At 51.9% G+C, this 16609-nt stretch overlaps 6 protein-coding genes across 6 annotated transcripts; 2 read left to right on the top strand and 4 right to left on the bottom strand.

The window, feature by feature from the left end:
• Positions 1-4823: 4823 nt before the first annotated feature.
• Positions 4824-5981, bottom strand: N7477_008351 (sucrase/ferredoxin-like domain-containing protein; the record flags this gene model as incomplete). Its single annotated transcript, XM_056970014.1, has 1 exon — positions 4824-5981. One exon carries the CDS (start codon positions 5979-5981, stop codon positions 4824-4826), a length of 1158 nt encoding a protein of 385 aa, XP_056820046.1.
• Positions 5982-6265: 284 nt separating this feature from the next.
• Positions 6266-7477, bottom strand: N7477_008350 (uncharacterized protein; the record flags this gene model as incomplete). Its single annotated transcript, XM_056970013.1, has 1 exon — positions 6266-7477. One exon carries the CDS (start codon positions 7475-7477, stop codon positions 6266-6268), a length of 1212 nt encoding a protein of 403 aa, XP_056820045.1.
• A 527-nt stretch (positions 7478-8004) lies between these two features.
• N7477_008349 (3-keto-steroid reductase) lies at positions 8005-9364 on the top strand (the record flags this gene model as incomplete). The annotated part of the gene is made up of 3 exons (XM_056970012.1): positions 8005-8057; positions 8129-9110; positions 9158-9364. The coding sequence occupies 3 exons, from the start codon at positions 8005-8007 to the stop codon at positions 9362-9364; spliced, it is 1242 nt and encodes a 413-aa protein (XP_056820044.1).
• Positions 9365-10045: 681 nt separating this feature from the next.
• N7477_008348 (mannose-1-phosphate guanyltransferase) lies at positions 10046-11340 on the bottom strand (the record flags this gene model as incomplete). The annotated part of the gene is made up of 4 exons (XM_056970011.1): positions 10046-10065; positions 10117-11140; positions 11233-11276; positions 11334-11340. 4 exons carry the CDS (start codon positions 11338-11340, stop codon positions 10046-10048), a joined length of 1095 nt encoding a protein of 364 aa, XP_056820043.1.
• Positions 11341-12007: 667 nt separating this feature from the next.
• On the bottom strand, positions 12008-13023 carry N7477_008347 (uncharacterized protein; the record flags this gene model as incomplete). Its single annotated transcript, XM_056970010.1, has 2 exons — positions 12008-12596; positions 12689-13023. 2 exons carry the CDS (start codon positions 13021-13023, stop codon positions 12008-12010), a joined length of 924 nt encoding a protein of 307 aa, XP_056820042.1.
• Positions 13024-13764: 741 nt separating this feature from the next.
• On the top strand, positions 13765-16382 carry N7477_008346 (i-AAA protease YME1; the record flags this gene model as incomplete). The annotated part of the gene is made up of 4 exons (XM_056970009.1): positions 13765-13995; positions 14047-14161; positions 14217-15931; positions 15987-16382. 4 exons carry the CDS (start codon positions 13765-13767, stop codon positions 16380-16382), a joined length of 2457 nt encoding a protein of 818 aa, XP_056820041.1.
• Positions 16383-16609: the final 227 nt, after the last annotated feature.

The raw sequence follows: 16609 nt of genomic DNA, 5'->3' as shown, positions 1-16609 counted from the left end.
GAAAGAGGGCTCAAGTCATACTATGGGCCTTTGATGAAGGGCAGCGAAGAGAAGGCTCTGGGAAGGGAAATAACGGCGCGGATAGGACCGTACAAGGGCAATTATTTTATTTTATTTTATTTATTTTTTAAAGAAAATGGGAACTGGGAAATGGGAAATTTCTTTTTCATTTAATTATTATTATTATTATTATTATTATTATTCATGATTATTTTTTAGTGTACCTCAGGTACCGGGGGTGGTACCCTTTGGGTGGTTTCCTGCGAGTTACTTAAGGTACTTCGTTGGAAGCGACTTTTGCATTGCTCTGTCGGAATTGTAAGACAAGAATGGTCAACCGGCGCGCTCACAGAGGGCCCCCGCCCTAGTCGTCAAGCATCGTCGTCAGGATTCTTGTACAAAAGAATATAATAAAGAAAGAAATTCTAGGAAATGAAAAGAAAATACAACTGGACAAGAGAGAGAAAAAAAAAAAAAAGGAAAAAAGGGGAGGAGGTACACCCAAGTCGGAACTGTGTAATACCAGTGGCCATAAGGACCAGGGTATTTTTAGCAAGTTGCGGTGATAGGACAAGGAAAGGTTAGGTTGGCAACCGAACCTAAGTGCTTTGAAATTGCGATTGCCTTGGAAAAACAATCGCCAACCCCCACATTACGACCTCAACAAGCCCAGCGGCCCATCGACCCACCTGGGCCAACCCAGATGACAACTTGGTCCGTGGTGGGCGTGGGGATACGAGGTGGGTATTGCCGTAATCTATTCGCCATTCCCAGGGCCTTCTTGAGGTACCGACTTACCGACTTACCTACTTACCTACTTCATTGCGCGAATAAAGTTAAGACAGCCTTGGGTTTGGCATCTGAAACTGCGCCCCCCCTTTGTCCCGTCCCTCGAGGGAGCTATAGAGAAATCTGGGGCCATCCACGCTACCAGGGAATGAAACGGTCTCTGGTTTGCTAGTTTACGCGATCTAGATGCTCTGGAAGGCCTGAAATTTTCCATTTTTCCCGGTAAATAGATATTTCCTGACCACAGCCTTACCACAGGTCAAGCAACACATATAAGATTCAAACATCAGAAAGAACAAGGGAAACCCAATACGGATGGGTTTGATATTCTCCTCAAGATATGATATCATAGTACAGAGAGCTCATGACATTCGGCGATTCGGCCAGACGCCGGGTTGGTCAGGCCAAGCCACGCAGCTGCGACCGAGCTACTCCGGACTTTTCTCCTAGGTCCCTTGCCCCCCCCCCCCGGCCGCCCACGCTAGCGACGATCTTCTCTCTGGGTACAGAAAGGTAGAATCAGAAGGAAAACTAGCGCTAGCGTGCATCGACGACTAGATAGAGCGAGGAGGGTCCAGAACTCAGGCTACAATAGCCCCGTTAAAACTCCGTAGCCCACCCCGCAAGAAACGGTCAAATGCGGCAGCATTACGAGAGATGGGCAAGTCTTACCCGGGGAAAAATCGCGCCAGCAAGGGATAAACATGACGCGGCTTGCTGGGACCCCCAGAGTTAGACCGAAGTAGCTTGTCTCTCTTTCTCTCACTCGGGGGGCCGTACGTGACTCGGGATGCCCCATCTCAAGCGTGAGGGATCCCGCTCCGTTCCTGATCTCCCGAGTCAGACTCCCTTTCTTTTTAAGGTTGAAGTATGATATCCACTATTTGGTAAACTGCTCTCTTGCACTCCCGAAGAGCGATAGATCAAGTAGATACCTCAGAGAAGGGATATGGGTACTCAAGATGGAATCTCCATCTCGAGTAACCGACACTAGCAGCACTCAAATCGACCAGTGATCTAGTGTCTGATAGACTTTCTAAAACATGCAGCTGGAGATCCTGATTCGCGATGAGAAATAGTACCTCCCCCCTCCCCTGGACTGTCATCTGCCTCTGTTGCTGAGTTAGGGGGGCGGCTTTTTCACCGAATAGCCGGTTCTCCCCTGTTTTTCATTTGTGTAGGCTTCTAGTTTTCAGCGGGTCAACCCTTGATTGTTCTTACCCTATCGCCACATCTATGGCCTAAGATTAGCAAGGATCAGGCAGAAACAATGGAAGTAGCCCTGCACGGGATTTGCTAGGTTCCTTTGTTTAAGATTTTTCCATCTTAGGTGGCGAAGATGAATATGGAAGGTCGTTAGTCTTCACAAGATGTCGGTCGGTTCACACCATGCCAATCACCGTTAGGGGGGGCAAGCCGGAGGAAGCTTCGATCGACATGCCCGAGAAGGAGTGCCATCTAGGATCATGAGCATGGCCAATTCAGGTTCAGGCTGAAGCACCTCGGTGGCATGAACGTGGGGATCCACCGGGGGTAATCTTTAAAGCCAACGATCCTCTGATCCTCTAACCTTATTAAATGCTGAAAAGGATCGGAGGACCAAGTGCAAGCCACGAGGAATGAAGTAATGTAGTCGTATTGACGCAGACACTTTCATGCGTACAACAGTGAATGTCGGCGTTAAAGATCAGCAGGATCGGGGGTTTGCCTCTCGAAATGACTACGAAGACTTAACTTTCTCGTGCATATCGATGGCTTCATCGCTAAGATCGGATGCACCACAGCCAATAAGAACACCTCTCGTCCATTCACTGTCGACACTCTTACTGGTCTCGGAATCAGATTGGAAGCGTCCTGTATCTCTATATCGGGATGGCTTTGGACATGACTCTCCTGAAGTGCAACAATACTTCCTCGTACGCAGCCAAAGGTGTAATTCGGCATAAACAGACAATCAAGCTGAAGGCAGTCAACAGTCAACAGTCAACAGTCAACAGTCAACAGTCAACAATCAGTAGTCAGTAGTCAGCAATCAGCAGTCAACACGCGACGGATGAACCCTGTACAGCGCCCACCCCTCTATGCCTGAAAGGGATGCGCCTCCGGGCTTCTAATGATAGCATGACACGGAAAGAGAAGGTGTGGAGTAGCCTCAATCTAGAGAAATCTCCTGGTCAAATGATGAAGGAATAAGCGACGGCCCCAGATATACGCGCTGTAATGGACATGTTTTGCCGAGAAAAGTCTAGAAACGGAAAGCCGGTATGACCTGTCCCAAGATCCAGATTATCGGTTCAATGTATTGGATCTCCACTCCAACTGCCGTGGGATAGGTATCCGGAACACGGAAGAGGCGTGGATAAGGAGGGGTTCGGAAGCGACCCCTTTCATGAAATGCGCGATTGTGATGAAAGCTGCATTTGGTTCTCAGCCCCCCCCCTTCCCCCCTAAACTCAAGCGTCGAAGGTTTGAGTGGGCTCTGGTTACGAGCTACCCCGCATTTTCGATGTGTCGACATGATGCAATCCGCAACTTGGCGGGTGTGTGGCTGAGTATTTTATGCGATAAATGTTCGATACGAACCATCAACTGGTGGAGACAAGGGTTTTGCACGTCCCACGGCCGTGCGTTGTATACCCGCAAATGCTTAACTTCACCCCTGCAACTCCGACGTGAATTGGCAGCCGAGAGATGATGTGTCATGAGAGGGGGGCCATCTCTTGAGATCCCTGGATCCCTGAATCCCTAGATCCCTAGCAACTCAAGATCGAGTCCTGCTCATCTCAATGGCACGATAAACGAAGATTCATAATCGCAATCTCCGACATGATGACTGGCTGATCACAACTGTACGGATGATCGGTTTCTTTTCCAATGACCAATGAACTTCTCCTGGCAAAGTGTCGGTCAAGGAAGAATCGCTCTTAGCGCGGCACGGAAAGTTTCCCAGGGTTTCCTCTGGGGCTGAAAAGAAGCCACCCCATTATCCCTCTCACCCCTTTACTATATCTCAAAACCTGGAACATCAGCCAAGCCGTGGAAGGGGAAAAAGGTCGACAAGCTGCACGAAAAAAAACACAACGCCTATCAGCGGCGCCGCCACCTGCGATGCTGATACGCGCACTTCTTTGCCGACCAGTGCTCGTCCATAAAAGGTCAACAACTCCGTCTTACCAAGGGGCATGATAAGCTGATGAAACCCTCCGAGGGCGGTAAAGGTTCAAAGGGAAACACTTCCCTGTCTTCCGAACAACCGCTTTCTGATCGAGTCCGAATGCTGACACCCTTGGCGCCATGACATCTTGTCATCTGATTGCCACATTAATTCCCCTAGGATTCCACCATGACGTTTGAGGCGTGAATGGAAATACCCTGTGGCTCGAATGCTGGCTCGGCAGTCGGGTAAACACGCTGCCATTTCACATCGCATATGAGTTGGGAATATCTGGCTCGTAATTTGGGATTTCTGGAGTCGAGGAGAAGGGGGCGAAAGTCTCAGGTACTAGATTGTATTGTCCCGCGGGGTTGTCACTTGTTGTTGCGGCAGCCGGCAGCGTAGAAGCCACTTGGAACCAGTTATCAATACAGTCGATTTTTGACGCCAACATTTGCGATTCTGCGATGTTCCACCTCCCCTTGGCACGTACGTTGCGTGGTCGAGGAGCTCCTTGACTCCGGTGGCATGACAAGTATTATTCCCTGTCTGGAACCTCAGCGAGGCGATCTAGACCGAACGCAGTCGACTTAAATGTCTATGCAAGACACTCTTGATATTTCCAGAGCTAGCTAAGGTTGCATGAGCGGGAATTCCATTCAGCCGGATTCAGCCCTACTTGGTTGACCTCGGAAAGGCCGCAAACCTGCCATTCCACTAAGATAATATACCTCTACACTTGGTATGGCCAGATAGACGGGACTTAGAATGCGGTCTGAAGCACAAAGTCCCGGAAGACACGGCTCAGGTCTCCCATCAATTCTCATGCAAGCTCGTACAGATACACATAATATATTCGACCTATATCTCCAATGCAATTTTACCAACTGGTCAAACCCCGCTCGCGATCAAACCCACCCCGCAACTGCTGCTGCGGTTTGAGCACCTTACCCTGCAACACGGTATACCGAATGATATTCTCACACTCCTCCGGTCTCACGCGCGCCAGCCAAATACCCTGCGTAGCACCTTCGTCATTCGTCTCAGCTTCCTCACGCTTGTACCATTCAAAGTCTCTGCGCCGGTACACAATTACATTGGCGGAATACTTGTGTCCGCCTACGTGGCTGATGAAGTAGATACCCACGCCACCAGGCCGCGTATCGTCCATATCGCGGTACAGACCTAGTGGGCGCAGGTGTCGCTCAAATTCACGGCGGAGAAGTGGTGCAGATTGGCCACACCGGGCGTCGCGCGTGCGCTGTGAGCAGAGAAGAATAACGGCTGCATGGAGACACGGGTGTGATTGAAGCGGCGGTGTGATACTGGTGTTTGCAGGGTGAGGTGACTTCTCCTCGGCTTCTGTTGGTTTTGAGGGTTCCGGCTGGCCACCCAACGGTGTCGTTGTGGTCAGGGACCTATTGACAAAGCGCTCAATGAGATCCGGAGCCAGTTGTGGTGTGACGTTTTCTACCACGGTGAAACTGGGCAGGATGAGGACGTTTGTGGGCTGTTTCCCTGCCTCGTGCATGTGATATTCGTCCGGCACGGGCATATTTGATGCGGACAGCTTGAGTCGCTGAGAAAAAGCCAAATGAGCTTCAGATTCGGTTTTGGGAGGGGGGAATGGGGGATTTCGGCTTACCCCGTTGCTTGGTTCTATGCCTCCCTTCTCAATCGCTTCCATGACACTTCCAGTCTCGTCTGCCACGTCGCGCACCCAATCTGACTTGCCCGTAGCTACGAGCATATGGGTAGACCACCCACTGACCTGTCCATATAGCTTGTCCTCGAGATCGACGTCGAATTTCGCGGGGTATTTCACGGTGCATGTTGCGCAGTCGTGGAGGCAGTCCTCCCCATCAACAGCCGGATCGGGCTTTACGAACAGCTTGTCGCTGTCAGGAACGGACTTAAATCCCTCCTGCGCCAGCCCGTTGTCGCCGACGGCATCGGTGGTGGCGTCGCTTTTCGAGGAAGCCAGGGAAACGTTAGAGGAGTTGAAGAGCGAGGATGTACCTCGACGGAAAAGGTGCATAGTGAAGGTGAGCGGCGAAGGTTTCTTCAGCACGAGTAGAGCCGAGATTGAATCAGTGCCGTGCAAGGTGTACCTTTCCGCAATCTCCTTTGACGCGCAATACTGGGAATGAACAGCTCTATCTTATCAATCATTTTGCATTCGTGCCAAGAGATTCGGAACTAAATCCGCATGACTCAGCCCCCGCTGTGTCCGATTGGACGGTCAATATGACAGCATGGATTCAGATAAAGCTACTTCATGATATACAGGCTATGATCGAGCGGGGCAATATGTGGGAGTTCTTAGTTGCTACGACCAGCGTAGTTGAAGGTGTATGGTAGATCTGTTGGGCTTCGAGTCTGCGTCAAGCGAATGACACTTCCTCCCGAACTCCCGGACTGGGACGATTGTACGCGTCGCAGCGATAGTGTCGACGGCGTGCGAAGGAGTCCCTGCGCAAAGTAGCCGCGACCAGTTGATCGAGCCGATGCAGGACTATGTGTTGCAGGTGCTGTTGCGCACATAGACCGGTTCTCCCAGGTAGAAGCATTGGATGGCCGCAAACTATTGGTTCGTATCGGGGTGAAGGGACCTTCGTATCCATATTGGTCGACCGTGTCCGTTTCCCCTTCTTCATCTGATGGTCCGATGAAAGATTCATTGTCTGTATGACGGAAGCTTGCACTATCACGGATCTCATTAAGGACTGGTGTCGTGAGAGACGTCATTCCTCGTAAGATCTCTGCGAACAGGTGCATGAGATCTCGAAACTCCGACTCTCTCAGGTCATGTGAAGAGAACCGCGCGCGTTCATAGAGCGCTAGGAAATCTGCTCCCAATTCAGGTGAATCAATGGCTCCCAGAGAAATGAGATGTTTAACGTATTGCCGCAAGCCCATGGAAGCAGGTCGCTGTAGGACTTCCACCACGCGTGTATCTGGGAATGGATCTAGCGAGGCAGATGCGAGCATATCGGCGGGCGCGAGTGAGACTGCTTTAGCCTCGATCAGGTTCGGCAATTCCTGAATGACTGTGCGGTATGGGAGGTCGGGCAAATCTGGTGTTGCCGGCGATGACCAGCCAGGATGCTCGACATGGCCCCATGGCGGATGAACTGGGTCGATTGTGAGATCTTGGTAGTTCTGGAAACTTTCCGCTTCATGTGTGACATCACGCGGCCGAGCTTGGTACGCAATGACTGCACTGCGTGCTAGACCCTCCATGACCAGGCGCCTCACGCTCTTGTTCACATCTTCCTTTTCAATAGGTATCCATGCCTTTGGGATCCCGGTCAATGTACTTCGGTTGGTGTAGATTCGAGTCGCGTATATGAGGACTGCAAGGAGGAAGGTGGCGACATACGCGCCGGTGATGAAGAAGATGTTGGTGAGGCGGTTCGTTTCGTAGCATTGGTAGATGGCGTCGACTGGGGTAAGGAGGATGAGGCAGAGGAGAATCGCGGCAAAGATGAAGAATGAGGTCGAGTTGAAGAAGCGTTCAAGTCGCTCGGCCATGACTGCCCGCGCATGCTGGACCACTGCTTGTTTCGGCAGGGTTGGGTTGTCGCGGTTTAGAGATGCGACGATGCAGCAATCACCGAGATACAGGCTGTCAGGTGATTTGGTTCAATGTATCATAGCAAGAGGTGAAGGACATGAATCATGATATTCTTAAATGTCTTTTTAGACATTTTGTCTTCAATATTTAACTTGATCTCTACTCAAAAGAACAACTTATTGTAGCATTGCGACTTCCACGACTGTGGTCCGACGGACACTATTGATGCCTCAGGCCCACAATATACGGGAACATCATAGTTCGTCCCCTTTAGATACGGCGTTAGTCGGGGACTAAGGCGGCCGTACGGGCACTATATTATAAGCATTAGGATAGATAGTATTTAGACGAATCCCTCGACGAAGGACAATCAATTACTGCGTTTCATTCTCACACGACTCAGGTACCGGCGTCACATGACCGCGCTCTTCCCGAACCAGAAGCGCCGATCTCGAATCCATCAATTCATTTCCAAGGGGCAGGTATGAGTGACTACGAGCAGCAGGAAACTCATGTTCTAGTGACTGGAGCCAACAGGTCTGAACTCTTTTGATTGGGCTAATAGACCGGTCTATCTCCAAAGCGACCTCCTGACTGACCTGATCTAGCGGCCTGGGCTTCTCAATATGCTGTCGACTCGCCGATGAATTTCTCTCCACGCACCCCGAACCGCAATCGCTCAATGTTATTTTCACGACCCGCAGCTCGCGCAAAGCCCAAGATACCCAACGCCGTTTAGAGAAGCATCTCCAATCCTCCTCCGTCCTCTCGGCTGCCTCGCGAGTCAAATTCATCCCCGAGAGCGTCGATCTAGGAGACCTCCTCTCCGTACGCGCACTCTCTCGCCACTTACTGCAGAAGTATCCCAAACTCGATGCCATTATTCTCAATGCCGGACTCGGAGGATGGTCGGGGATTGACTGGCCAGCTGCTGTCTGGGGCGTATGCACCGATCTCGTGCAGCAGGTGACATGGCCAACGTACAAAGTCGCACCCGTAGGTGTCTTGACAAACAGACAGACCAGGTTAGAGGAAGAGCCACCGCTGGGGTCTGTGTTTTGCGCCAATGTCTTCGGTCACTATATGCTGGCGCACAATGTTGTGCCTTTGTTGAAGCGCGCGCGTACTAATGGACCCGGACGAGTGATCTGGGTCTCAAGTATCGAGGCTACAGTCAAATACTTCGATGTTAATGATATTCAGGGCCTTCGGACTAAAATGCCCTATGAGTCTTCCAAGGCTCTGACCGATATTTTGGCCTTGACGTCGGATCTGCCCAGCGCGGCTCCGTGGGCCGTTGATAGTTTTATGCGCGAAGATTCCGAGGATTACGCTGCTTCTTCTGATCCGCCTACTATGTTTCTGTCACACCCCGGTATCTGTGCTACGACTATCATACCACTTGCTCTTCCCCTTATCTGGGCTATGGTGCTTGCGTTTTGGGCTGCGCGCATGCTGGGATCCCCGTGGCATACTATGTCTACATATCTCGGGGCTTCCTCTCCTGTATTCTTGGCACTAGCACCGAAGGCTGCGCTAGACGCTGCTGAAGAGCCGTATCGCCAGGCAGGCGGGGGCGAGCGAAATGGGGTTCCTCTGCTGATCGACTTGGCGTTGGAAATGTCATCTGCACCGAGACAGAAGGCTGGGGTTATGGTGGTGTTGTTGGAACTCCTGTTCTCGAGGCTGATCGAAACCGACGTCGGAAGCGTGGCGCAGTCGAACTCACCAGTGAAGATAAGGAGAAGTTCGAGGAGCTTGGCCGCCAGTCCTGGAAGCAGATGGAGGAGTTGCGGATTAAGTGGGACGCAATCCTGGACCGAGATGAGAAGACTGCGGCTTGAACGGACGAGATGGATGTTTACCGAGTCTCTCCATCGTGAGACCATTGCTGCGTGCAACAAACACTACGACTACTACTTGTAATTACCTATCACTATCTGTAAAAAAAATAAAAATTCTATACAGATCTTCCATGTCTACACAAATAGCCAAGTGATTTGCATCTTTTGAATTTCGCGTCCCAATTATTTACATCAACATAACCCGCCCCGCGCCCCATGATACTTGAAAGCAAAAAAAGATATGACATGATTTCTTCGCCTGACAATCGCCAGAGATCTAGCAGAATACGCAAGGCGCAAAACAGAAAAAGGCAGCGGGGATGTAAGTGGCAAGCCCGAGCAACTACTCGGGACAAATGATCAGGTTTTAAAAGAAAAGTAGAAGAGACTAAAAGGAGGTAGTGGTTGCAACGGTTTCACAATCGCGCACTGTCCACCGTCTAGGCGGGTGCGTCGATTGTCGGAGTACGAATTGAAAACACTTGCGAGCGCAGCGGGGGCGAAGAACTGTCGCGGGTAATAGGCAAGAAAACAGGGACCGAAGAGGCGCAAGAAAAGGGAAGGGAAGATCAGGCAAAAACGACTCCGGCTCCATGCATCAAGACGGAAGGAAGAAAGATATCGGTGAGAAAGGATGTAAAGGGACGTATCGACGTGAAGGGAGGAGGAGAGAGGGAGGGATTACATGATAATCGCAGGAACTAGACGAATATTAGCTTCGATCGTGGACATCAATCAGGGAATCCACTCACCATCAATGTTCTGCTTGATGCTCTTGTGCGGCAGAATGGAGCCACCGTTGACGTACACCTCATCAGCGATGGTCACATCGTCTCCGAGAACGGTAACGTTCTCCAGACGAGCCCAGCGTCCGACAGAGCTGTTCCAGCCGACGATGGTAGACTTGATCCAGGCGTGGTCCTTGACCTTGCTGTTCTCCATCACAACGCAGCGCTGCAGACGGACACCGTCGCCAATCACAACATTAGGGCCAATGACTACATTGGGTCCGATGCGGCAGTTGTTGCCAATCTTGGCGGTGGGGTCCACCATCACGTTGCCGCCGTGCACGTAGGGCTCGGACAGGGGGGCGAGCTTCTTGGAGTTACGCTTGGCGAGAGAGGTGAGGTACAAGCAGGTACCTGTGAGGAAGTCCTTGGGCTGACCGACATCCATCCAGAAGCCCTCGAGGTCGAAGGAATGCAGCTGGCCGTCCTTGCAGATGGCGGGGAAGGTCTCCTGCTCAATGGAGGTGGGGCGCAGCTCAATGCGGTTCAAGACACTGGGGTTCATGATGTAGATACCAGCATTAATGCGGTTGCCGACGAACTCGACCGGCTTCTCGACGAAACGGTCGATGCGCGAGGGGTGGTTGGGCTTGTGAACCACGACACCATACTTGGAGGGTTCGTCAACTTTGGTAACCACAATGGTACCCTCATCGCCGTGGGACTTGTGGAACGCAGCGAGTTGCTGGAAGGGGAAGTCGCAGATCACATCAGAGTTCAGAACGAAGAACGGGGTATCGTCCTTGCCCAGGATCTTCTCCGCCAGCTTCAGCGGGCCAGCCGTGCCCAGCGGTTCCGTCTCGACGGAGAATTCAATGTTGACACCGTACTGTTCCTCGTACTTCTTGAGAGCAGCCACCATCACATCGGGGCGGTAGTTGACAGCCAGGACGATATCGGTGACACCTGCGGCAGCCAAGCTCTCGACCTGGTGGAGGATCATGGGCCGGTTGCCGAACTCGACGAGTGGCTTAGGAAGGGTGAGCGTCTGCAGGCCATGTTCTTAGTATTCAGGTCAAATCACCATTGCGCACAAATTGGATGATTCAATGGATTGAGATTCGTTCAGTCGGAACTTACCAGAGGACGCAGACGGGTGCCGAACCCTCCGACAAGAATGAGAGCTGAGAGGGGGATATGTCAGTAATGCAGGGAGATAGGGGGTAAGGAGGGGCACATACCCTTCATAGTGGATTAATTGAAACGAAAATAAAAAGTGAAGACTGAAGATGGGAGATTGGAGATCTGAAGATGAGCACCAAGAGAAGCGAAGGACAAGATGCTAACAGGGACAATTCAAAAGGGATCTCAGACCGAGCGGGAACACCACGTTGACTTTATTTTTATCGGGGGGGCTCCTGGTGGGGCACGTGAGTGGCGGTGATTGGTCTCGAAGGGCACGTTTGCAGCGAAAAGGGGTTGCGTCTATACTTCTGCTTTTGTTGACTCGATTCACATGGGCTGGCAATTGGCAGTTGCTGATTATGGATCCGAGAATCCATTCCGGTCCATGGCCATGGCCCTCCCGAATCAAGTACTGGACACTGGGGTAGTGAGGTGTCCTCATCTCGGACCACTTCTGAGCCAGGACCACCTGGGGTCTGGCCCCCAAAACCCATCCAAGCTGCAGTTACTGTTTACTATCACTGGACCGGCTTCGCCATCACGCCTTCCCCGCGAACCTTGAGAACCTTGAAAGAGGGTGGTCAGACGATATCGCCTCTGGTTGCGGGCGCGGGTGAGGCTGCGGTCATGGGATAGGTGGGGAGCTGTCTCTCCCCATTAGCCTGGGGTAACCCATCATACCATACCACCCGCCGAATTTGACTGAGACAATCTCCCATGCTGTCTCCGATCATTGAGTGTCCGGGGGCAGCGGCCCACGTTGTGTCTCTGGCATTCCGGACATGCTACCCGCTGCATCCGTCCCCACGAAACGGAGCGCCCACTCACGCACTCTGTTAAGCTTCTCCCGATCGCCGCGCTGGCCCCGGTGTCCACCCGCATCCGTCGCGTCTGCCGGCCACCGATTTAGAAGGTTGATTTTCGTCATCCCTCGTAGACTCTGTCCGTAGACTCGATCCTGGAATGTACTCAGTCCTACGGTCCGCAACAGAACGATGTCTCGAGGGCGTAGCGCGGCCAGCGTTGGCCCCAGTCGGTCGATCTCCTGGGTCTTGGCGGGCTTCTCCGCTGGGAGCCAAAAGTTGACCCCAAATCCAGTCTGTGTTTCGTCGCCAACCTCCAATTCAATGAGGTCTAGTGCTTTCTTCCATTGTCGCGTTACTATACGGCGGGGTGGATGGACTGCAATGATTCCGACGACCAGGTTGATTGTCTTGGTCTGCGGGGTGATGGACTGGAGATGTTTGGCCGAGGAAGATCCTCCAAATTGCTCAGGTCGCCCGGTATTCGCACGAGCGAAGATGACTCTGAGGTATCTACTACGGGCGAGGTAGTCACAGGTTGGTTTCCTTCTCCGGGCCCACTCTCCTGCGTACTGTTATCCGATACTCTGGACATCGATATCTCTGACGCTTCGTGGAGAGCAAATGAATGATCGTAGAACTTGGACAGTAAGGATCCATCTTCTGGAGTTGACGAATCTTCCATAGTCTCCAGCTGATGTGTGGTCAGAAAGTTCGGGTCGTCCGGTCCATAGTAGAAGGACTGGTAGACATTGGGTTGCTCATGATCCAAAGGCTGTAACACCCGCCATTTCACGGGTCGTTGAATAGTAATTGGTTGACCCTCTTCGGTATTTGAGGAACCTTGAAACGGTGGTATTGGCTTGTCGAAAAGCTCGTCGTTGTCCCAGTCCAGATGTCCAGGTAGAGGAGCGCCCATCAAGAAGATAGTCTTTTGAGGCATGTTGAATGGACAGCTCTTAGTCCAAGACTTGCAGCTCTTAACGTCGAGATATTTAAGTCGCGCTTGACAAAATCGCGCGCACCAGACAATACTGTCATGGTTTGAAGTGCTGTTGCTGAACTGAGTGCCTCACAATATTCACTGAGTGAAGCTATAGAGACAGTCACTATTAATGAGCTCTCATACACAGTGCATCGAGCTTGTTGCTTTATGAAGGCGTGATCATGTTTCCTCCGAGGGAGTTGCAAAGGAATCATTGACAGACTGTCAAAAGCTGAACTTTGAACCGAACCATGGATGCCAAGTCAGAGCCTAAGCAGCGCACTTACATATCATCTCACTCGTCTCGGTGAATTGACCCTCACCCGAACGTTGCATCTCGCATGCCTCTCAAATCCGACTCAGAGCAACTTCATTTCAGACCCATATGTCTGTCAATCTAGAAACATGAGATAACAACACGAGCACATTCGAACTACCATCGAAACCGGTGGATGACTGTAGGTGCCCACACGTGACTCAGGGAAGCCACTCGTGCCTAAGTGGCAACCGTCTTTCGCCGCAACTCAGCGGAGCACTAAGACCTCGTCACCATCAACTCGTTTCCGATCGATCATCGGGAATGGCTGTTAGCTCAACCTAAGACTAATCTGTGTCCGGCCCTACTGCTGTACACCTCATCTCTAGCGGAGCAGATCTCCCTTACCCTCGCGGCCGAGCGCCGCTCGACATCGGACTACTATGGCCTTCCAAATCCCGATGGCCCGGCCTGTGAGGACCAACCTGTGCCTGCATCTTGTTATCTTTACTGACATCTGTGCCTCTTCCAAGAATGTTGCCGCCGTCACTTCAGACCTCTGGCCCTCGATGTCCAGCTTGTTGGCTGCTCCCCGGCAGTTGACCGGCCGAACTCCGAAGGCCTGGATTCACGATGCTCGCTCAAGAAACCCTACTCAACAGGAGAATGTGGCAGTATGTATACATTACTCACGGAGCATCGTTGCCTTTAGCTGACTTTCAAAGACTCCTTTGCGCGCATCGTTGCCCGACTACCTCGACACCGTCTCCGTGAAATCGTTGAGAACGAACATGGCGAACTGGCCTGCCCAGCGCACATCGTTCTCGCCCCTGAAAAGAAGTATGACCAACCTCTCCAACTTTATGCTTGAGTCTAACATAGCGATTGGATCTAGCCACCGCTCTTTTGAATTCGTCTCTCATCCCATCGGCTCGTGGATTCTCTGTCTCGACAGCTCGATCCTACTCGACCCTGACACCATTCCGTATCAACGCCCTTCGCGCGGTCCCTAAGGTCAAGGGTCTTTCTAAGATCCAGCAGCAAAGGTTTTTATTCGGCGGACCGTCTACGAACATGTTGGCCCAAAAGGAAAAGACCGCAAACAACAACCCGAACAGCGCAAATGCCCAGAACTCGTTTTACCAAGCCCTTCTACGTGCGAACATGCCGGCTATTGTCGTCGAAAGATACCGAAGTGCTCAATTCGCGAGTAACACGGCAACCGAGGCAATCTATGCACAGGCTTTGCAGCGGGTTGGCGGTGCTGATGCGGCCGGCATTGCGGGAAACCAGAACCTCAGCAGTGAACAACTTCAGGCCGTCGGCCAGGCTGTTGCTGCACGCAACAATGGTGGGCAGATCGGACTTGCGACTAAGCACAATGGAACTGGTGCCAAGGAGGCTCCTCTTTACGTTGTAGTGGAGGAGTCGCTCGGCAGCACCGTCTTCCGTTGGGTCAAGTTCCTGCTCTACTTCGGTTTCTTTACGTATATGTCCCTCGTCCTGATTACCATTTTGGTTGAGACTACTGGTGTTTTGAAGAACATCCGAGGCCCTCAGAACAACGAAGCCCAGCCTCAGCAGCAAACCGTCCGCTTCAGCGATGTGCATGGTTGCGATGAGGCCAAGGATGAGTTGCAAGAGCTGGTTGAATTCCTACTCAACCCTGATCGTTTCTCATCCTTGGGTGGTAAGCTCCCCAAGGGTGTTCTCTTGGTTGGTCCTCCTGGTACCGGTAAGACCCTGCTCGCCCGTGCTGTCGCTGGTGAAGCCGGTGTCCCCTTCTTCTATATGTCGGGCTCCGAATTTGATGAAGTCTACGTCGGCGTCGGTGCGAAGCGCGTTCGTGATCTCTTCGCTCAAGCCCGTAGCAAGTCCCCGGCCATCATTTTCATCGACGAACTTGATGCCATTGGCGCGAAGCGTAACGAGCGTGATGCTGCCTACGTGAAGCAGACCCTCAACCAGCTCTTGACTGAACTCGACGGTTTCTCTCAAAGTAGTGGTGTCATCATTATCGGTGCTACTAATTATCCGCAGCTATTGGATAAGGCGCTGACTCGACCGGGTCGCTTCGACCGCAAGGTCACTGTCGGTCTGCCCGATGTCCGTGGCCGCATGGATATCTTGAAGCATCACATGACAAACGTTCAGATCGGCACTGATGTGGACGTTGGTATCATTGCCCGTGGTACTCCTGGCTTCTCCGGTGCTGACCTGGAGAACTTGGTCAACCAGGCTGCTATTCACGCTAGCCGTGATCGCAAGCAGAAGGTTGGTCCCATGGACTTTGACTGGGCTAAGGACAAGATCATGATGGGCGCCGAGGCGCGCAGCCGTTTCATTCAGGACAAAGACAAGCTTTTGACTGCCTACCACGAGGCTGGCCACGCGCTGGTCGCCTATTACTCCAGATCTGCTACTCCTCTCTACAAGATTACTATTGTCCCTCGTGGTATGGCCCTGGGTATCACCCACTTCCTGCCCGAGATGGACACCGTCTCGCGAAACTACACTGAGTACCTGTCCGACATTGACGTCTCTATGGGTGGCAAGGCCGCCGAGGAGATGATCTTTGGACCCGACAATGTTACCAGTGGTATCTCGGCAGTAAGTTGTTCTTCGAAAAAGTCATCCCCCCTTCAGTATGCTGATATTTTCTCAGGACATCCAACAAGCCACTGAAACCGCCTTCACATTGGTCACCCGCTTCGGATACTCCAAGAAGCTGGGCAACGTCGACCTTTCAACCAACTACGACAGCCTCTCCTCTGAAACCAAACAAGAAATTGAAGGAGAAGTCCGTCGACTTGTCGAAGAAGCCCGCCTGCGCGCATCCAAGATCCTCACCGAGAAGCGCGACGAGTTGGAAATTTTGACGAAGGCGCTGATCGAGTACGAGACGCTGACGAAGGAAGAGATGGAGAAGGTGCTCAAGGGCGAGAAGATCGATAAATTATCCTCTTCCCCCAGCGCACCACTGAAGCTGCCAGAGGCTCTGCAAGTCGCCAACTTGAATCCGTCGACTGCAGCCGAGGGACCACCCACAGCGACCGAGTGAGCTCGAATTTGAGCTCTCTTCCCGTTGCTTCCCTCTTTCAGTTTGATTTCCTTGACCTGTATTTCTGTGGCCTATTTTACTGTGCATTCCCGGGATCGTTCGGGCGCTCTCTATTGAAAATACCATTTTTCATATTTTCATTTTCCATTTGCCATTCATCTTTCTCATTTCCTAATGCGAATCCACGCAATTGTTTCCGATCATGTATCCTGTACATATAAATTTGC

The sequence above is a fragment of the Penicillium maclennaniae genome (assembly GCF_028827695.1).
Source record: "Penicillium maclennaniae strain IBT 15551 chromosome Unknown utg000007l:1.0-4884863.0:1.0-4888362.0, whole genome shotgun sequence".
NCBI classification, from domain to species: Eukaryota; Fungi; Ascomycota; class Eurotiomycetes; order Eurotiales; family Aspergillaceae; genus Penicillium; species Penicillium maclennaniae.
The sequence above is the reverse complement of the archived record's forward strand: the minus strand, read 5'-3'. Positions and strand labels throughout refer to the sequence as shown.